This window comes from Xenopus laevis, chromosome 8S (genome assembly GCF_017654675.1).
Source record: "Xenopus laevis strain J_2021 chromosome 8S, Xenopus_laevis_v10.1, whole genome shotgun sequence".
In the NCBI taxonomy this organism is placed as follows: Eukaryota; Metazoa; Chordata; class Amphibia; order Anura; family Pipidae; genus Xenopus; species Xenopus laevis.
Genome location: NC_054386.1, coordinates 20,684,350 through 20,707,822, shown reverse-complemented (window position 1 = coordinate 20,707,822; position 23,473 = coordinate 20,684,350). Strand labels below are relative to the sequence as shown.

The 23,473-nt window shown below is 39.1% G+C and overlaps 1 protein-coding gene across 1 annotated transcript in view; it reads right to left on the bottom strand.

Annotated features, from left to right (window-relative positions):
• The window catches only part of itpk1.S (inositol-tetrakisphosphate 1-kinase S homeolog), an 83,792-nt gene that overhangs the window by 31,256 nt on the left and 29,063 nt on the right, over positions 1–23,473 (bottom strand). Inside the window, exons 4-5 of the mRNA XM_041574603.1 lie at positions 19,439–19,564; positions 10,623–10,740 (exon numbers count right to left, since the gene is read on the bottom strand). Of these exons, the coding sequence (XP_041430537.1) occupies positions 10,623–10,740; positions 19,439–19,564 (244 nt within the window). The remainder of the gene's footprint in view (positions 1–10,622; positions 10,741–19,438; positions 19,565–23,473) is intronic.

Sequence of the window (23,473 nt, the reverse complement as noted above, 5' to 3'; positions counted from 1 at the left end):
AAACGGCTCAAATTTGCCCATCCCTAATTGTAAGCTCTTTTGAGTATGGCCCACTTCACCTCTTGTATCAGTTATCGGCTGCTTTATGTGTAAATTTGTATGTTCAACGGATAAACCCATTTATTGTACAGAACTGTACAGAATATGTACAGAATATTGTACAGAACTGAGGAATATATTGGCGCTTTATAACTACATAGTATTAAGCGTGAATTTTGTCCTGACTTTTTTTGGGGGAGGGGGGGTTACAACACTAATTATTAAACTAATGTTCAATTCTCATTCAGTTCACTGGGTACAATGAATTATGTGACTGTAAATCTTGGCGTTATTCTATTGATTGACAAATACCAATAATAATACAATAATACCAGTAGCAATTCAAGCCATAAAAAATTAGCTTTTTTTCAAATTACTCACAAAAAGATCCTAAAAGAATTTATTGTGTAATATTCACTCAAAAAGTGTAACAGCATGTCCTGAATGATCTGCAAATATTAGTTGCAACAGGTGATTTTCACCTAAACTCAAGTGAGTTTGCCGGTAATATAACGTGAAACTACGTGTAAAGCATCCAGTTCCCTGTTTACTCTGCATTTGCCGATATAACGTTGAATAGCTGCCAATATTTAAGGCTTTAACCACAGGAAAGGGATTTCGCTGTTTATTTAGGTGAAAATCTGGTCACTTAGCTATTGGTAATAAATTACACCTAAGTTGCTCGGGGCAGCTCATGGATTGTTTCAAACATGAATTGAAAAAAACATAATGAATAAAAAAAAGGATCCTCCAGAAAGAGCTTTGACATGTAGTTGTGTTTGAACACAATCTTTTACATTCAAGATAATTTTTCTCCCTGTTTGCTAACAAACCTTGACATGTTAAAATGTTATTTATATAGAAATGCATTGAAATTATCAATGTTTAGTCAAATGGGGAACTGCAGAGAAAACCACTCTGTGATTGGGCAGTCAGCAGCATTCGCTCTCAAAGCCCTGCAAACCAAAATGCTTAGATCTGCGCTTCATCATTGTTTTTCTGTTTGACATTCTCGCTTCCTAGAGAAGGCCATGCAAATCTGGAGACTGCAGTCTGAAATTAGCAGGAAGAGCTTTAAGTACGTCAAATGCATCTGTTCTGTGGTTCTGTTTAGAGTTAAGGTTTTGAATTTGCTGCATATTAACTTGTATTAATTACGAATTTGCTCTAAGGGTAGAGCTCCACAAGCGCTTCCCGTCAGATCGACGCCCGCCGTCAAAACGCACACGACAAGTCGGATGTAGTTGCATGCGTGAAGATATAATTGGACCGAATGAAAAGTCTGAGTTACCAACTAAACGGTCTGACTGTGGGATGAAGACGATACTTTCTGCTTCCACATCCAACAGCTGTGTCGCGTCAGATGTAATGTAGTTGTTACCTCCGACTTTTCATTCAGTCCAATGATATCTTCACGCGTGTGACTCCATCCAGCTTGTCGTGTGCATTTTATCGGGAGCGTCGATACGACAAAAAATGCTTGTGGAGTCCAGCACTAGGGGTAGAACTACATGGGCGTTTTGACATCCAATACCTTCTTTTCCAATGCGACGAATTGCAGGCGTCACGTCAGATGTGCCAAATCTAAGGTAAATAGGATTGTCGCAGCGTGCATCCGACACAACACGACTGTCAGATGAAGACGCAACATGCAGCGTTCGCATCAGACAGTCGTGTCACGACAGTCAGATGCACGTCCGACATTCCTATTACTTACCTTAGATCCGGCGCATCCGACGTGACGCTTCCTCACGTCGTGTCGGAACAGAAGGTATCGGATGTCAAAACCCCCGTGTAGTGCTACCCTAACAGGCCTGTTTTTTTATTCAATGACAAATGCTCAAATAAACTTCTCAGCAAATAAAGGTCAAGGCAAGTGTTAGGTACAGGGCCTTGAGCCCACAGCATGTTACACCTTATTCCTAATACACCAAATAAGGCACCTGATCCAAATTGGTGCACAGTGTTAATAAAAAAATAAATACAATTTGGATCAAGGCAAATAAATATATGGCCTTTTCTTGGGAACAGCACCACGGTTCATAAATGAGCCTTATTAATGCACACTGCTAATGTTTTTAGTTAAACTTTATTGAATTTTAGGGAATACAAAAGTTATGTCATCCTAGAGGTTTTTATGGCTCCAAGATGGCTTAGTATTTCCATATAGCATTTTAAAAGGCATCTTCATTTATTTTATCTGGTTCTTGATCAAGCAGTATAGTAAATAGTTGGCCCCATTATACCAGCACTTTTGAAGTGCACCGTTCAAGTTAGTTCAGGAAGTAAGTTAAAAAAAGTGGGCTCTTGCTAGTTCAAATGGCTTTGGGTCAGTGGATTTCAGGGTCTGCTGTAAACTGGATAATATGCAATAACATGTATATATAAAACACCAATATATTCTGAAGTGTTGCACAATAAATCTGTGTATACATTAAACATATAAGGAAACATACACAAAAAAGTACAAGCGGTAAAGAGGGCCCTGCCCAAAACAGTTTATTAATTAAAAAACCAAGCTTGACAACATTGGGAGTATGAAGTAGTCAGTAAAGACAGAGCTGTCTACTGAACTAAGCATGGATAACTAAGCATTAAAGGCATGTGTGAGCTGAATGTATTTATGTAGAAGGTAAAATGTACACATTTCAGAGAGTTCAATGTCTGTTCATATTCAGCAAATGTTCTTAGTGTTTATTCTAAGTAATATCTGTTAATTTTTTGCCAAATGTTTATTAATGGCGTTTTAAAATGCTTTTTATATTTTTTATTGACTATGATAATTAGACATTACTAAGCTTAACATAAGCTAAAACCTTTATAAATAGATTAAGCAAAACTTAATTTGACATCTTCTTGAGTAAGTGCGTAACTACATCTTTAAAGCCCACACACGGTGTGCAGGTGTCCCCATGGCTTGTGATCCCTGGCATTCCTTTAATTTGTGCAGGGGAAATATTCCCAGGGTTACCCACATGCTACCTACCTCTGCCTGTAGCACCATTAAATAAATACATACTGTATACAGAGGTGTAGCTCTGTTTGCTCCATTCACGCAGGGAAGATGTATATCTGACTGTGACAAGATCAACGTGATTAGCCCTTGATTTAATAAAAGAGTTGTGGGTTGTATTGATCTCCCCATGTATTCTCAGGAACAACATGAGTCAATAAGTTATGACTCTAAAACATCTTAAAATTCATAGAAGGGGTTCAAAAAAGACCATCATAAAATGATGGCATTACAGGTGGAAATCTAGGTGGCACAGAAGACTGACTGTGTAAGGCTTTCTGAAAGCAACGTGACAGTGTAATCTGAACAGGAAGAGTTTTATATTTGATAAATCTGTCCTGTGTAAAGTTCAGCAGGTGAGGCTGCACCTACTGAAGTTGAGATTTATATTGATCAAAAAAGTCCCGTACAATCTGGCCCTGGAAAGTTCAATAGATGAGATCACACTTGTTAGGGATAAGATTTATATAAATTACAAAATTCAATACAAAATCAAAAAGTTTGGCAGATAAGATTGGTCATCCAGTAAAACAGGCTATTCTCCTCTTTGCAAGAAAACACAGATCTCAACACACTAAAGAACAAAAAGATTCACAAAACCAGTGACAGTAAAGCTCCCAGTATTACAAATTCCCTTACAAATAATAGAACTGTCTCTCTGCTCTAACTTTTCCATGAAACATCTTAGTATCTGGGATACAAATGCCTTGCAGATTCTGTTAGTAACAGATCCAGACAGTGTCGGACTGGTCCACCAAGAAAACTCCCAGTGGGCCCAGGTGTCAGTGGGCCTCTTGCTTCTAACCATTTGGCCTATTTCATGGTCATTCCCTATTTCTTTAAGGGGCTTAAAGGAATAGTTCAGTGTGAAAATAAAAACTGGGTAAATAGATAGGCTGTGCAAAATAAAAAATGTTTCTAATATAGTTACCGTATATACTCGCGTATAAGCCGCGTTTTTCAGCACCCAAAACAAGCTGAAAAACGCTGGGCTGGGGGCGGAGCGATCCTTATATGGAAGGATCGCTCCGCCCCCAGCCTTGCGTCAGTGAAGCAACCCGGAAGATCAGTCAGTGCAGGAACCGATTCGGCTGAGAAAGGTGCGCAGGGCTGGGGGCGGATTTGCGGGGGGGGCCTTTGCAGGAAATATTTTACCGGTATGTGCTCAGCCTATGGAAGGATCGCTCCGCCCCCAGCCCTGCGTCAGTGAAGCAACCCGGAAGATCAGTCAGTGCAGGAACCGATTCGGCTGAGAAAGGTGCGCAGGGCTGGGGGCGGATTTGCGGGGGGGGGGCCTTTGCAGGAAATATTTTACCGGTATGTGCAGCATAATATTGCAGAAATATTTTATGTGCAGAATTTTCTTCATACTGACACGTTCCTATGATTTTTATAGGAACGTGTCAGAATCGCTTTAAGCATACTTAAGCATACTTAAGGGAGCCGGCAGTGGAGTCCCTTACCTGTACCTCACCAACATGGAGATCTCTGTACAGGACCTGCAGGTGAGGAGGGGGAGGGGAGTCACGTGACTCTGAGAGCTGTCACTGAAGTGTTGTTTCAGTGAGCACAGCACACAGAAGTGAGACACAGAGAGTCTTTAGCTTTATTTCTCACCCTAGGCTTATACGCGAGTCAATACGTTTTCCCAGTTTTTGTAGGTAAAATTAGGTACCTCGGCTTATACACGGGTCGGCTTATACACGAGTATATACGGTAGTTAGCCAAAAATGTAATATATAAAGGCTGGAGTGAACAGATGTCTAATAAAACAGCCAGAATCCAACTTTTCAGCTCTATAACTCTGAGCTAGTCAGCGACTTGAAGGGGGGCCACATGGTACATTTCTGTTCAGTTGCTTTTAAATCCTCAGCATTCAGCTCAGATTCAAAAGCAACAGATATGACCCATGTGGCCCCCCCTCAAGTCTCTGATTGGTTACTGCCTGGTAGCCAGGGTAACCAGTCAGTGTAAACCAAGAGAGCTGAAAAGCAGGAAGTAGTGATCTGACTGACTTGTTATACATCAAATCACTCCAGCCTTTATACATTACATTTTTGGCTAACTAACTATATTAGAAACATTTTTTATTTTGCACAGCCTATCTATTTACCCAGTGTTTATTTTTACACTGAACAATTCCTTTAATGATGGAAGAATACAGTATAGTATGTAGGAGAATAAAGAGGACAAGTGAGGAGAGGAGGAATAATAGTTTGGAAAGTGGGTCCACAGTCTAAGGTTTTCTAGTGGGCCCCTGGCATCCCAGTCAGACACTGGATCCAGCCAATGAAGAACGGGAATTGAGTTTTCAAAACATTATTTTAATGGTACATGTAGTCAGGATAAGCAGTGAAGAGAACGGAAAGGGCCGGACAGCTACTGCTTTTAACGGAAGTTAAAAATAATTAATCATATGAAATTCTAGTGGAAAGTTTCTTAGAATTCATTGTCTTTTATTAGGCAAAATTTTATTTAGTTATTTCTCTTATTTGGGTCCCACTCCTCTTTAATACTGCAAAAGTAGCAGAGAACAAGAAACATTCATTCCCCTTCCCCTTTAAAACTTGCAACTGAACTTACTGCAAGATTTCCGCTAAAATACGATATATTTCCCGCCTTGCTTATTCATTCATAACATTGCAGAATACAGGGCTGGACATTCATAAGCCTTCAGTTCATATGAACTTTAGCATAATACCTCTGACAATGGTTAGAGAGTATAAGCAAACAATTCCAAAATTCCATTCTTAGAAAGTATTGTATGCTGTGTTAATGCTTTGAGGCGAAGCTAAAAACTGGTTAGAGCTAGATTTAGCCAATTTTTAATGATTTATTCAACAAGAAATATACCTGTACTGAGCTGGTGGTATACTGCAAGTCATGACAATGGTCAATAAAGAATATTGAAAGGCCAATAAACACTAGCTATGAGTGTTATTTGTTGGATAAAGCGACCAAACTGCTGATTCTAATGATCATTTATAAAACTGCATGAAATCAATGGGCAGTTAGGCTTTAAATCAGGAGTGCCCATACTTTACTAATGCAGGGTTTACTTTTAGTGATGTTGTCTCATTTTACATCCATAAAGGTGTTCGCATTCTGTTCCATGGAAAATATTACTTCCATATTAGATTAGTTCATGAGAAAATGAATATTGCTAACAAACAACTATTTCTTAAGTAACTGGAACGTAATAAGTATCTGAATGAAAAACATGAAACAGGAGGGTAATTTAGACAAGCTGTTTGTTGACAGTGTCTTGAGATCTACTGATTACCAGCTAAAGATCTACTGGTATATCCAGATCTACTTTTTGTAGAAAAATAAAAACTGGGAAAATAGATAAATGTGCAAAATTAAAAAAAAATTCTAATATAGTTAGCCAAAAAAGTAATGTATAAAGGCTGGAGTGACTGGATGTCTAACATAATAGCCAGAACACTACTTCCTGCTTTGCAGCTCTCTAACTCTGAGTTAGTCAGTGAATTTAAGGGGGGGGGGCACATGGGACATAACTGTTCAGTTAGTTTGCAGTTCAGATTCAAAAGCAAACGGTTATGACCCATATGGCCACTCAAGTCACTGATTGGCTACTGCCTGGTAACCAATCAGTGGAAACCAAGAGAGCTGCAAAGCAGGAAGTAGTGTTCTGCGTATTATGTTAGACATCCAGTCACTCCAGCCTTTATACATTACATACTATATTGAAAACATGCTTTATTTTGCACAGCCTATTTATTTACCCAGTTTTTTTTACTGAGCTGTTCCTTTAAAATCTGCACTCACGCTTTTACTTTGGGCTGTCAGCCACTGATTGCTCAAGGAACTTATTATGAAGTACCTTCATTGGATTTTGGTAGCAGGAACCTTGTGCAAAACTGATTTGCTGCCACCCATCATTACCATATAAACTTTCGTATAAGAGGAAATTGCACCAGGCTGTTTTCTAAAAACATATTACATACTTTGTGCAGTGCAAAGCAAGCAAGAAAAATACTCCCCAGTAAGGCCTCTCCTTCATATCCAAACAGTGCAACAGACTGATTCGTTAAGGTGCTTTGTAAAACAATAGATAATAGAGCAGTTCACTATTGTTACTTGCAGTTTCGTTTCACGATATCCAGAGTGAAAGATCGTAATAGTTCTGCATTTCATGCCAAATATTGTCTTATTTTTTTTTATTTCCTTGATTCTTTGTTTTTATTTTAAGTATTAAATATCACTCTGCAACATTTAAATTTAAGGTTACTGTAATTTTTTTCTTCTCAACCATTGCAGAGCTGTCTTGTCTTGGGCAGCCCCAGCCAGTAATCAGTGCTTGCCAACAAAATGAACCGTTGTCCTTTGAGTTATGAGAAGGTAAATGAATGCCATTAAGTTTTTATAACAACAAATGTCGCGTCATTTATCCTAAAACTTGTAAAGTTCTGTATACAATACAAACAAAGCTTATGCTTCTTAATAAAGGTGGTGTCTAACATGAGTGACAAGCTGGTGAAATGTGTTGGGGAGAATATTCACTGAAAATTACCAAAACATGCTGCATACCTGCTATATCCAGTAAAGAGGTCAGGACCTATTATTATTACTGTATGTTGTGAGTTATGCAAAGTCGCAGATACAAAGCTACACAAGCTCATGAATATGAATTCCTACTGAGAAAAGCTAGAGGTGGAAACATATATTCTTTGAGTGTATCTGTGGGTAGAGAGCGCAATTCAGTATTTTAATACTTTGCGTCATGGGTGATGAGATTTATGAAGACTTTATCCCATAGTCATAGCAGCATTATATATATATATATATATAAAAAAACAGTTGCATGCGGATGGTGTGCTTATTATTATAGTTATAAGTTCTAACATACTTTGTTAGGACAAGTCCCCATGAATGCTTACTCTCTACTACCTGCATGCAGTACTTGTATTCAAATGTACTAAGTCATGCATGCATTGTATCCTAAATATGCTGAGACTTTTAGCTTACTCTGTGATTTCATTCCAACCTGAAAAGTTCTTTTATGTTTCAACAAAAATCACTCGTTCTACACAAAACTACTCTTTATGCACATACAATACTTTTTTCTGTGTGTAGCAAAAGCTTTCTATGGTTTTTTTGCAATCAACAGAGGCTCCAGACAGGGAAAAAAAACAGTTTTTCATGTTCTGCAATCCAAGGCACTAAGAAGCAGCTACTGGTTAATTCCACTACAATTATCTTTGGACAGACTTATACAAAGCATATTTCAAGTCACTGCATACCCCAAAAATAAAGTGCAACATAAATCCAAATGCTGTATACTGTGGAGTTTAAAACAGCCCTTTGTCTTTTCTTACATGGACTAAAAGCAGTCTTCTAGACTTGTATTTTTTTTAGAACATAGCCAAAGAGACTGGGTAATTATTATAGTTTGAAATAAGTTTGAAATAGTTTGAAATAGTTTGAAATAAAGGACAAGTTATGTATAAATGGATTGTGATCCAAAATAGAGCAAGGACAGACAAAAACACGAAAACCAGAAGTAGAAAGTTCTGATGAGAAATGAAAAAAGAACATCATTCGTTTTCCAAGAGATGTTTTTACTATAAAAGAGTCACACGTGTAGGGAGTACCAATTCATGACACTTCAGCAGTAAAGAAGCAGTAATATATTCCTAGTAATCTGGCACTTCTGTAGGTTTCTCTTATACAATATAATAACGGATGCTTATAAAAATAAACGGTACAATTTTCCCTTTAGAAGAAGTATTATATAATAATAATTGAAAATGAATTCAGATCCAGTATAAATATCAATTAAAACATCCATGGTATATGTAATTTCATATTAAAGGGGTTGTTCACCTTCAAAACACTTTTTTTAATTAAGTTGTTTTTAGATTGTTCCCCAGGAATAAAGACTTTTTTCAATTACTTTACATTATTTATCCAAGTTTTAAGTTCACTGTAAAGGTGGCCATAGACGCAAAGATCAAATTGTAAGAATCGAGGATTCGTACGATTTTCGGACCGTGTGTGGAGAGTCCCGACATTTTTCGTCCGGCGGAGATCAGTCGTTTGGTTGATCGGACAGGTTTGATTTTGTCCCTAATGATCCCGCCGGAGCCCATTGTTCTCTCATAGGGCTGAACGTTCAAATTACCCCCGATATAGCCATGCCCGTTAGTGGCATATCGGGGAAAGATTGGCTTGTTTGGCGATATCGCCAAACTTGCGGATCTTTTCATCTGTTGCCACCTTTAGTGTCTCTGATGTTTCAGTCTGGCAGCTCAGTTATTCAGGTGCAGGCTCTGAACTGTTACAATTTTGCAACATTTAGTTGATACATTTCTCAGTAGCATCTCTGGCGTATTAGCAACTATGGGAGTCTATGGGAGACAGCCTTTCAGTAATTTGGAGTTTCTGAGTAATGGTTTCCAGATAACAGATCCCATACCTATGTTGTTTTGTAAAAACACATAAAAAGGGCAGTACAGGTATGGTACCTGTTTTCCAGAATGCTCGGGACCTGGGGCTTTCCGGATAACAGATCTCTCCATAATTTGGATCTTCATAACTTCAGCCTACTAGAAAATCATATGAAACAGAAACACGGGTGATGAAAGATTAAAGCGGAGCTCACCCTTCCTTGTGGCGTCTCGGCCGCAGCTCTCGCGATACTCCGGCAACTCCAAGCCGGCATCTGCAGTACAAAATCTGTGTATCGCTGTTCAGCGCTGGCCCGTCCACATCAAGACTCGCCACACTTCATCTTTGAAAAAGCGGCTTTATTCAGATTGCAAAAAGTGATAACATCAGAAACTCTGATGAAGTGCCAATAGAGAGGGCACGAAACGCGTTAGTTCGCACCACTTACCCACTGCCTGTTATCACTTTTTGCAATCTGAATAAAGCCGCTTTTTCAAAGATGAAGTGTGGCGAGTCTTGTGGACGGGCCAGCGCTGAACAGCGATACACAGATTTTGTACTAGAAAATCATGTAAACATTAAATAAACCAAATCGTCTGGTTTTACTTCCATGAAGGATTAATTATATCTTTGTTTGGATCAAGTACAAGATACTGTTTTATTACTACAGAGAAAAAGGAAGTTATTTTTAAAAATTTTGATTATTTGGTTAAAATGGAGTCTATGGGAAAAGACCATTCTGTAATTTGGAGCTTTGGGTTTGGGTTTCCCTAAAATGGATCCCCTACCTGTATAATTAATCCTTATTGGAAGCAGAACCTACCTATTGAGTTTATTGAATGTTTACAAAATGGTTTTGTAGACTTAAGGTATGAAGATCCAAATTACAGAAAGCCCCAGGTCCCAAGCATTCTGGATAACTGGTCCCATACCTGTAAAATGTAATAATAAGTATAATGATAAATGTGTAATACACAAAGCCAAAGTTCTCTGGAAGGATTGGAATCTCAATGTGTGGTTACAGAGCTACCATCATAAACACACCTTTGCCTCTATAATGCAGGAATATTTGAGTCCCTCACTCCATACAGACAATTACTAAAGAGCCCTTAAATTTGGGCATCCTGTCATGCATGGATACAATAAAGAAACGTACCTTTCATGTAGACCTCAATTCTGCGAATTAGCTCATAAGATTTTGAGCGGTCCAGCAATGTTCTAATTGCAGGCAATGGATCAAGTATTATTGTTTCAGGGTGGGCTTCTATATAGTCCTGTAAAAATCAAGATTGGTTCAAATAGATCACAAAAGAGAAAAAAGATGGGCCAGTTGTGTACAAGTTACATGCATAATTAAAAATTGCAATTGTGCATTTTATGTATAAAGCATCATCATAACAAAAGGCTCTGTAAAATAGACCACACTTGTAAACAAACTGGCAAACTGCGGTCATGCTATGGAAAATAAAAGTTCTGCCATGTTAAAAGTTATTGCTTTGTGAAGGGTCAGCCATTTAGACTAAAACTGCCATTGGAAATATTGTGAGTAGGGCGATTTACTTGAAAAGACAGTTGTCTCTATGCAATAAAAGCAGTTTACATGCTCCTGACTGGCACACAGGGGCCTATATTCTTGGTAAACCAATGTACAAAAGCTAGGTGCTTTGACAAACCAGGAATAAAATAACTGTGCACCATAAATGCTTAATGAGAATAAAATAAAGATGAACAGATGAGTAACAGCAGTCTGAAAGGCAAGTCCTTACAACATTATCAGAGGTCAGGGCAGGCAAGTTGTGATACCGCTGTATAGTCTGAAGTTCAGTACAGGTGGCAGGCAACAAGAAGTCCACACAATAAAGCCGGGGGTCAAAACCAGGAGATTAAGTATGGAGCGTAAGGATAATAAGCAGAATGGACACACTCAGGAACTCAAGAACAAGTAATTTGGAATACAGCAATGGCTCAGGGTTTCAGCAACGAGAAGGAAAAGGTGGCTGGGTTAAATATATACGGAAGGCATTTCAGGACATCCTCCAGCAAAATACCTGTCCTCCATTCGATGTCCTGCCGCTTAGGAAAGCCGCATCGGGTGCTTTTACCGTCACTCATCCTCCAAATCTGCAGTCATACCTCTGTCCTCTACCCTCCCTTCTCAGCCGTCAGCCATACGAACTCAGCCCTCAATCTTCCGCCTTCAGTCCTCTGCCCTCTTCCCTCCCCCCTCCCTGCCTCTTCATCCCTCCGCACTTTGCAAGTATTATTATAGAGATGTTTTAAACACATTTCCGCTTTCTCGGACTGAAAATGCTCGCTCACCACTTTAGAAGCTTATAGAGAAGACTGACGGATGAAAAGAGAGTTCTGAGGGGGGAGAGTGGAGGGCGAAGTGTGGAGGGATGAAGTGGTAAAGCGGAAGGCTGAGTGCTGAGGAAAGAGGACATTGCATGGAGGACAGGTATTTCGCCGTAGGATGTCCTAAAATGTGTTCCGTATATATAGGCCCTTGTTGTCTGGACTGCTGGCAACTGACCACAAGATTAGAGACAGAGACAAATAAAACAGGGGAGGTAGCATACTTTTTCAGGATTATCAGCAATGATGATCTGCAAAAGCCTCCAGTGGCTCAACAAGGAAGTTTGCCTGTAGATTTCTACACAGACCAAGGTTTGAATCCTGACAACTTGCGTCTGTATGAGTTCCAAGCTCTGATAATTGGTTTCAGCAGCACATACCTAGCAGGTGCAGCTCACTGTCACAGATCTTCATTTCCTTTAAAAACCCATGGCATGAAGGACCATGCCTAGGACAGAAGCTTTCAGGTGTCTATATCATACAGTATATATATATATATATCTAAAAAACAAATTCTAGACCCTCAGCTAAGGGGATAACCAACTCCAATTCAATTGACACATGCACACAGACAACTGGGCAAGAGAGGGGCAGCTAGGGGTGAAGTGCCCAGGGCAGTGCTGAATATAAATCTAGTGCTGTTCATGCTCCCTGCCCATGACTGTGAAAGTATTCTAGTTTTGCGGGTTCTTATCCAAAGGGTCCCCAAGAGTCAAAGCAGAACTAATCTTGATTCTTAGAATATCCCTTCTGCTAGCCATCTTATATTTAAAGTATTGCCTTTATTGAAAGCTAGGGTAAGGAGAAAAAAAGCACCAGATAAGTTTAAATTCTGAAATATTGTTTTAGACTGCAATTATCTACATAATACAAAGTGAACTACACCTTAAACACAAATAAATAGAATTTCTCATGCAGAATAACACACTGGACATCTTTAGGATAAAACAATGTAAAACTGATTTTACAAGTAATCATTAAGGAAGTTATTTATTAAGCTCCAATGTTCCAAAAACATGTAAAAGTCAATGGCAGATATCCCGTTAACAATGGGAAGATTTTCGGAGTTGCGCTGGGTTTCCGGAAAAAACATAACTTTCGGGTGATTTTCTAAGAAAATCATAGGTTTCAAATGCAAAATCTGAAAAAAATCGTAGGATTCGGATTTCTTTTCACTATTTTATAGTGACTTTTTCCATACAAGAAAAAAAATTTGAAAATGTATTAATAAATATGGAGAAAAGGTCTGTTTGTATTTGGTCGGAGTGCTTTTCAGTTAAATAGATATAGAACCCCCTTAGCCTTGCACTAAAGTTAAATATAAAAAAAAGTTAGCAATAAACACATATATACGTGTATATAGAAAATATTATACCAATCTTTGATATTCATCCTTTATTTATCACTTATTGAAGGGAAACATGGGATGTTTGGGGATCCAGATTAACCAGTGCCACTCTGAATATATAATGTATATGCATTATATATATATATATATATATATATATATATATATATATATAGATATATAGATATATAGTCCTCCATAAAGCCAGCACTCTCGATACATAGTTTCAAACGCCTGGGTGCAGTATCGACAGTTTCAATCTCCATGCACAAATAAGATCCGCACTCACAGGACTTATGAAAATTATAGAAAATTTATTGCAAAAGTCTAACGTTTCGGCCTCCTCCGAGGCCTTTTTCAAAGTAACAAATACAACAATACAAATGCTTTAAATACCTAGATTGGCGGGAAAGCAAGTTTTTTAGCCAATTAGAGATGACGTGTCCACCTCATCATCAAAGCACGACAGATATACATATCCCAGACAACATAATATTTATCCCCAAAATCCCTACACTAACATAAATTACAATGTAACAGAACCCCCACTCTAATACAATGTTAAAAACAAATTAAAACCAAATATTTAGTAACATTTCCAATTTGTTGCCACATTTGTTAACTAAATAGTAAGCGGTTACGAAAAATATCAAGGTTTGAATAAGGGTGGAAGGTCAATCCAGGGGCTAACTCTGCATATATATATATATATTCGATGTTACTATTAAAATAACTGAAACTGAATAACATTCTAATCATCATATGAACCCCCTCTCTCTGCCGCTAGATCTCATTATAACTCAACATTCCGCCCACCATCTTTAATATATTGTCAGAACATGGTAAAGGTGTTAATCATAATGATATTCTCTATTACTATATTTATTAATGTTCACTATAGGGTCGGCACCGTACCTAGCCAGGGGAGCTGTATTCATTTTATCCCCAGTGACCCGTATCCATATAGCCTAATGTTAAGATATGTACAGAATGTACATGTATATCCAACTACATCCATATATTGCACTAACGATCCTCCGTGTAAAACCATACTAAGGTTGAAAATACCCATGTGGAGTTAGGAAAATTTTTATATATATACACATATATGTGCCCAAAATATTAATCAACAATATATAATAGAAGTATCTAACGAGACATAAAATAAAGAAATAAAAAAGTATATAAAAATAAAAAATACATCTAATGTGCCATAAGTGTCCAAAGTTCATGATCCCGATCGCAAAGTATCCATCAATCCCCATTAACCCCAAAGTGTCAAAGGTTGAATAAATAAACTCATGCTGTGGTGAGTACTGATACGGAAATAAAATGTTCACAGTCCCCCCGTCGGTGTGTCAGGCAACGGTGGATGTTCCACTTTCACCCCTTGATGTTTGCTTACCAACACGGCAGAACCACACAGTGTTGAGGAATGCCAGGTACCCACTGCTGCCAACGGAAGCAGCTGGGGGACACTACGCAGCCAGGTAGGGTTCGGGGCGGGAGGCGCCGCGAGAGGCCAATGCTCCGCAAGTGAATCCCAGAGCCGGCTACCGGCCATCCTCATGACCAAGCCCCCGCTGGAAAGTACTCACATATTTGGACAGCTTCATTTGTTTATGGCTCTCAGTTCAGAGCGCCGCCCCAGCTGTAGGTAATAAAATATAAAGAAATCCTGCTTACGGCTCTCAGTCCGGTTCGCCTCTCTCGCCGCGGGTAATAGATGTAGTTGGAGCATGCTTGCGGCTCTCTATCCAAATCACCCCTCCAGCTGTGGGTAATAGATGTAATTGGAAAGTGCTCACGGCTCTCAGTCCGGACCATCCCTCCAACTGCGGAAAGTAGATGTAGTGGGCTCATAACAAAACTCACAGTCAGTTCCAATATCAGGTAGCGAGTCCCCTTTCTAGACCATTAGAGACCCCTGGGAGAAATCTCGGAACGTCAGTCCAAATAGGGATAACCAAGCAAATCCAGGTATTAGCATTTTGGTAAATTCATTGGTTTTCATATTTTAAAACTCACGGGTGCCAGGCTTAAATTAATCCAATACAGTCCTCCATAAAGCCAGCACTCTCGATACATAGTTTCAAACGCCTGGGTGCAGTATCGACAGTTTCAATCTCCATGCACAAATAAGATCCGCACTCACAGGACTTATGAAAATTATAGAAAATTTATTGCAAAAGTCTAACGTTTCGGCCTCCTCCGAGGCCTTTTTCAAAGTAACAAATACAACAATACAAATGCTTTAAATACCTAGATTGGCGGGAAAGCAAGTTTTTTAGCCAATTAGAGATGACGTGTCCACCTCATCATCAAAGCACGACAGATATACATATCCCAGACAACATAATATTTATCCCCAAAATCCCTACACTAACATAAATTACAATGTAACAGAACCCCCACTCTAATACAATGTTAAAAACAAATTAAAACCAAATATTTAGTAACATTTCCAATTTGTTGCCACATTTGTTAACTAAATAGTAAGCGGTTACGAAAAATATCAAGGTTTGAATAAGGGTGGAAGGTCAATCCAGGGGCTAACTCTGCATATATATATATATATTCGATGTTACTATTAAAATAACTGAAACTGAATAACATTCTAATCATCATATGAACCCCCTCTCTCTGCCGCTAGATCTCATTATAACTCAACATTCCGCCCACCATCTTTAATATATTGTCAGAACATGGTAAAGGTGTTAATCATAATGATATTCTCTATTACTATATTTATTAATGTTCACTATAGGGTCGGCACCGTACCTAGCCAGGGGAGCTGTATTCATTTTATCCCAGTGACCCGTATCCATATAGCCTAATGTTAAGATATGTACAGAATGTACATGTATATCCAACTACATCCATATATTGCACTAACGATCCTCCGTGTAAAACCATACTAAGGTTGAAAATACCCATGTGGAGTTAGGAAAATTTTTTATATATATACACATATATGTGCCCAAAATATTAATCAACAATATATAATAGAAGTATCTAACGAGACATAAAATAAAGAAATAAAAAAGTATATAAAAATAAAAAATACATCTAATGTGCCATAAGTGTCCAAAGTTCATGATCCCGATCGCAAAGTATCCATCAATCCCCATTAACCCCAAAGTGTCAAAGGTTGAATAAATAAACTCATGCTGTGGTGAGTACTGATACGGAAATAAAATGTTCACAGTCCCCCCGTCGGTGTGTCAGGCAACGGTGGATGTTCCACTTTCACCCCTTGATGTTTGCTTACCAACACGGCAGAACCACACAGTGTTGAGGAATGCCAGGTACCCACTGCTGCCAACGGAAGCAGCTGGGGGACACTACGCAGCCAGGTAGGGTTCGGGGCGGGAGGCGCCGCGAGAGGCCAATGCTCCGCAAGTGAATCCCAGAGCCGGCTACCGGCCATCCTCATGACCAAGCCCCCGCTGGAAAGTACTCACATATTTGGACAGCTTCATTTGTTTATGGCTCTCAGTTCAGAGCGCCGCCCCAGCTGTAGGTAATAAAATATAAAGAAATCCTGCTTACGGCTCTCAGTCCGGTTCGCCTCTCTCGCCGCGGGTAATAGATGTAGTTGGAGCATGCTTGCGGCTCTCTATCCAAATCACCCCTCCAGCTGTGGGTAATAGATGTAATTGGAAAGTGCTCACGGCTCTCAGTCCGGACCATCCCTCCAACTGCGGAAAGTAGATGTAGTGGGCTCATAACAAAACTCACAGTCAGTTCCAATATCAGGTAGCGAGTCCCCTTTCTAGACCATTAGAGACCCCTGGGAGAAATCTCGGAACGTCAGTCCAAATAGGGATAACCAAGCAAATCCAGGTATTAGCATTTTGGTAAATTCATTGGTTTTCATATTTTAAAACTCACGGGTGCCAGGCTTAAATTAATCCAATACAGTCCTCCATAAAGCCAGCACTCTCGATACATAGTTTCAAACGCCTGGGTGCAGTATCGACAGTTTCAATCTCCATGCACAAATAAGATCCGCACTCACAGGACTTATGAAAATTATAGAAAATTTATTGCAAAAGTCTAACGTTTCGGCCTCCTCCGAGGCCTTTTTCAAAGTAACAAATACAACAATACAAATGCTTTAAATACCTAGATTGGCGGGAAAGCAAGTTTTTTAGCCAATTAGAGATGACGTGTCCACCTCATCATCAAAGCACGACAGATATACATATCCCAGACAACATAATATTTATCCCCAAAATCCCTACACTAACATAAATTACAATGTAACAGAACCCCCACTCTAATACAATGTTAAAAACAAATTAAAACCAAATATTTAGTAACATTTCCAATTTGTTGCCACATTTGTTAACTAAATAGTAAGCGGTTACGAAAAATATCAAGGTTTGAATAAGGGTGGAAGGTCAATCCAGGGGCTAACTCTGCATATATATATATATATTCGATGTTACTATTAAAATAACTGAAACTGAATAACATTCTAATCATCATATGAACCCCCTCTCTCTGCCGCTAGATCTCATTATAACTCAACATTCCGCCCACCATCTTTAATATATTGTCAGAACATGGTAAAGGTGTTAATCATAATGATATTCTCTATTACTATATTTATTAATGTTCACTATAGGGTCGGCACCGTACCTAGCCAGGGGAGCTGTATTCATTTTATCCCAGTGACCCGTATCCATATAGCCTAATGTTAAGATATGTACAGAATGTACATGTATATCCAACTACATCCATATATTGCACTAACGATCCTCCGTGTAAAACCATACTAAGGTTGAAAATACCCATGTGGAGTTAGGAAAATTTTTTATATATATACACATATATGTGCCCAAAATATTAATCAACAATATATAATAGAAGTATCTAACGAGACATAAAATAAAGAAATAAAAAGTATATAAAAATAAAAAATACATCTAATGTGCCATAAGTGTCCAAAGTTCATGATCCCGATCGCAAAGTATCCATCAATCCCCATTAACCCCAAAGTGTCAAAGGTTGAATAAATAAACTCATGCTGTGGTGAGTACTGATACGGAAATAAAATGTTCACAGTCCCCCCGTCGGTGTGTCAGGCAACGGTGGATGTTCCACTTTCACCCCTTGATGTTTGCTTACCAACACGGCAGAACCACACAGTGTTGAGGAATGCCAGGTACCCACTGCTGCCAACGGAAGCAGCTGGGGGACACTACGCAGCCAGGTAGGGTTCGGGGCGGGAGGCGCCGCGAGAGGCCAATGCTCCGCAAGTGAATCCCAGAGCCGGCTACCGGCCATCCTCATGACCAAGCCCCCGCTGGAAAGTACTCACATATTTGGACAGCTTCATTTGTTTATGGCTCTCAGTTCAGAGCGCCGCCCCAGCTGTAGGTAATAAAATATAAAGAAATCCTGCTTACGGCTCTCAGTCCGGTTCGCCTCTCTCGCCGCGGGTAATAGATGTAGTTGGAGCATGCTTGCGGCTCTCTATCCAAATCACCCCTCCAGCTGTGGGTAATAGATGTAATTGGAAAGTGCTCACGGCTCTCAGTCCGGACCATCCCTCCAACTGCGGAAAGTAGATGTAGTGGGCTCATAACAAAACTCACAGTCAGTTCCAATATCAGGTAGCGAGTCCCCTTTCTAGACCATTAGAGACCCCTGGGAGAAATCTCGGAACGTCAGTCCAAATAGGGATAACCAAGCAAATCCAGGTATTAGCATTTTGGTAAATTCATTGGTTTTCATATTTTAAAACTCACGGGTGCCAGGCTTAAATTAATCCAATACAGTCCTCCATAAAGCCAGCACTCTCGATACATAGTTTCAAACGCCTGGGTGCAGTATCGACAGTTTCAATCTCCATGCACAAATAAGATCCGCACTCACAGGACTTATGAAAATTATAGAAAATTTATTGCAAAAGTCTAACGTTTCGGCCTCCTCCGAGGCCTTTTTCAAAGTAACAAATACAACAATACAAATGCTTTAAATACCTAGATTGGCGGGAAAGCAAGTTTTTTAGCCAATTAGAGATGACGTGTCCACCTCATCATCAAAGCACGACAGATATACATATCCCAGACAACATAATATTTATCCCCAAAATCCCTACACTAACATAAATTACAATGTAACAGAACCCCCACTCTAATACAATGTTAAAAACAAATTAAAACCAAATATTTAGTAACATTTCCATATATATAGATATATAGATATAAATATACATAGATATATATAGATATGTATGCTCTAAAGCAGTCACCCACCTGGAACCTTTGCACCAGCTGCATGGACTCACTGTCTTTTTGGTCAGCCTCAAGAATGACATCTGTCAGTTTGTGTATAATCACATCTAGAGGGCCCTGGTCCTCAATGGGTTTGGCCAGATTGAGCTGAAAGAAACAAATGACCACCTGAGACGCATTTACCACTGAGACACACAGGGATATCTGTACAATGCCACAGTAATGTTTTGCACTGCGTTATCATAAAAATATAAACATTTGTTGAACATACATACAATATTGAAGATGACAAGGTAAACTGTATGTAAATTAAAGCACAATGGAAGAGAAAGTACAAGCATAAAAAGCTTAAAGAGCTTATACATCATTCATACCATTCTCTGCCCCAGTGAACTTTACAATTTATCACATTCTCATATATATTTATACTATATATTATATATATACTGTATAGATTTAAAATGAAGGACTGCCTTCTTCACAGAAGCACAAATATAAAATCAAATATCTGAGTTTGTACAGTAAAGAAGGTATGCCCTATCTGTATGGAAACACCTTAGAAGTCACCAAGCAGTTTCCTGTTTGGGTACATCAAACTCCGATGAAACATCTAATAGTCAAGTAGGTTTTAGTTTAAGGGCAGTGACACGCACTAAGATTCCAGGAAGATTAGTTGCCCAGCGACAAATCGCCTCTTCTTCGGGAGACTAATCTCCCCGAAATGCTTTCCCACTGGCTAGAATGTAAATCGCGGGTAGGATGGCACTCGGAACGCTTCGTTTTCCGAAGCCGCACTGAGTTGCCTCACGAGGAAACTTCAGAAAATGAAACGCTTCGAGTGCCATCCCATCAGCGATTTAAATTCTAGTCTGCGGGATTTTGGGGAGATTAGTCGCCCAGCGACAAATCACCTCTTCTTCGGGTGACTAATCTCCCCGAAATGCCTTCCTGCCCGCTAGAATGTAAATCGCTGGTGGGATTGTACTTGGAACTCTTCAATTTGCAGTCACCCGAAGTTGCCTCTCGAGGAAACTTTGGGCGACTTGGGAAAACGAAACGCTCCGAGTGCCATCCTGCCGGCAATTTATATTCTAGCCAGCGGGAAGGCAGTTCGGTTAGATTAGTGCACGAAGAATAGGAGATTTGTTGCTGGGTGACTAATCTCCCCGAATCTTAGCATGTGTCACTGCCCTAAAGTGAAATGGATGAGATAGGAATTTTTAAGTATAATAAGCAATAAAAACATAAGACCTTTATCTAAAGTAAAGTAACTTTGCAACCCTTTTCCACGCTGAGGTGTTCCTGTTCCTCAGATCATACCGACACCAATTATTTCGTGAAGTAGCAAATTTTGCAGCCTTTTCCTGCTATATGACTGCCCACCAGAGAAAGCATCATGGGCTTTGCAGAACTACCATGATGTGCTAGGTGTGAGAAACTATTTCTGCTAAACATGATTAGCAAATGTGTTTTGTTGAGGGAAATAATCTCAGGATGAGAAAAATTACAATAGATGTAGTAACAGTATACATTAATATTCTCAGAGATTAATTTTACCGGAATTTTTAAGTAGAATGTGTACATAGACCAAGGTGCAAACATATAGACAGACACACATACACAAAGCAATAAGTAAGCTATGATAAGATCTTTCAAGAGAACTTATGGCAAGAAGAGTTTCCAACAAAAACAAACATGCTATCTAGCTTATATATAAAAAAAGCCATACTCGTGGGATCCATGTGTAGGCTGGTACTGGCTCCCAGCACTCCCACATGTCAGCACAGAAAAGTACATTTTAATAGCTTCAAAATTAGACGGGGGTCAGTTCAAATCTATTACAATCTAATGACTTAAAAGTCTTAGATATTAAAGCCCTGTTGGACTTTAGCCTGATCTACAGCAGCAACTCCACTTCAATATATAGCAACTTTTTCCTTCTACTGCAATTTATACAGAGTGGTGTGGGAGGGTACTAAGCACAGTCAATTGAAGGGAAACTAAAGTCTAAAATAGAATAATGCTAGAAATGCTGTATTTTGTATACTAAACATAAACTTACTGCACCAGAAGTCTAATTAAACAAATGATTTATGTTTTCAAAGTTGGCCGCAGGGGGTCATCATCTTGTAACTATCTTTAAACATCTTTGCAAGACCACGCACATGCTCAGTGTGGTCTGGGTTTCAGTTGGGAGGTTAATCATAGAGAGCATCATAAATGATCAAAACAGTACAAATCAAATAATATCTGCTATAGAAGCCAATACAGCAAGATTGATTAATAATCAGAATATGCAGATTGCACTGGGTCCGAGGATACAAATCTCTACACAGTCGCCGGCTGCTTTATAGGGAAACAAACAAAGCTGCTAGTATGATCGTTTTTCTGCAGAGCAGTTAGGGACCTATCTTCAGTTGTCAAAGCAAGTAAAAATTCACTGCATACAGTCCGGTTTATTATAAAAACTGAACACATTTTTTCAAGTAAATTGGAAATAGATTTCTTTTTCATTAAAGAAAGTAAAAATGGGATTTGATTTGTTTTACCTTTACATCCCCTTTAAAGTTGCTGAAGCACTGGCTCATAACTGGCAAAATTATAGACTGATGGTATTAGCAAGCAGTCGCCCCAGGCCCCTATTCTCTGCAGCCCCAAGTTCCCCTCTATTATTATTTGACTATTATTTGACATTGGGCCATGTGATCTATTAGCTCTTAGCACAATATCATTCAGGAAGTCATTTGCATTACTTATTGTAACCTTGTCTGCTCTGGGACACTTTGCACACAGTTACTGACAAAAATATCCATAAGTTAAGGTTAATAAAAATGAATGACTTTTAAGAAGCCTGAAAGGAATGTTGTTATTGTAGCAGGAAATGAAAGGAGGCCCCTTTAAGGGTGACAGCAAATCAGAATGGAGAATGACCCTGCACACTTTTCCATGGCTGCAATATAGATTCTCTTGGACACAAACAAATCCTGTCTGCTAATGTACTTGGCTGCACAGACATGACACCCATTTATCATTAATGACCAGAAATAAGAAATAACATGGGAGCAGTAAACAAAGAATAACCCATGATACAAACAACTATGTTGTTATGTCTTTTTTTTTTTTTTAGGTCTTCCATGTTGTATAGCCTTTTTAAGCTGTATTTACTACAGAACGACAGTTTTCAAATCTGCACAACTGTTCATGATCTATGCTGTACTTGTGGTGCCAAGCTAAATGTTTTACACAATTAAAGTGTGGCACATAGTATTGCTTCCTGCAGAGGTGATATTCCGAGGTCAAAACACACTACTCCCATGTGTTCCCAGCGTGTGACAGAGCAGCATATTTGCTTCTGATATTCTGGTTTTGATTTTGTCTGACCGCATACGAATTATGTGTCAGATGAGGAAAAACAGGTTACCAGGAAATGAGAGCTCTGGACAAAGAATCACTAATCCCCAACTGTTTGATTTCACCTTGTTCACAGATGAACTGGTTTGGGGAAGTCATTAAAAAAACACTAGTTAAAATCATGAAGCATCAAGATTCGATGCTGAAAGTGAAGTGGTTAATTATATTACATGTATTAAAGGGAAAATAAAGTCTAAAATAGAATAATGCTAGAAATGCTGTATTTTGTATACTAAACATAAACTTACTGCACCAGAAGCCCAATTCAACAAATTATTTATGCTTTCAAAGTTGGCCACAGGGGGTCACCACCTTGTAACTTTGTTATACATCTTTGCAAGACCAAGACTGTGCACATGCTCAGTGTGGTCTGGGCTGCTGTGGGGAGGCTTAGAGATTGTCATAAATTATTAAAACAGCACAAGTAAAATAATATCTGCCAGAAGTCGATAAAGCAAGATTATTATTCAGAATATGAAGACTGCACTGGGTCTGTGGATACATATCTCTACACGGCTGCTCTGCAGGGAAACAAACAAAGAGTTCTGGGAAGATGGGCATGCTCCCCCTACCGTTTGAAAGTATGATCATTTCCCTGCAGAGCAGTGAAGGGCCATCAGAAGTTTCCTATCCTCAGCAGTCAGA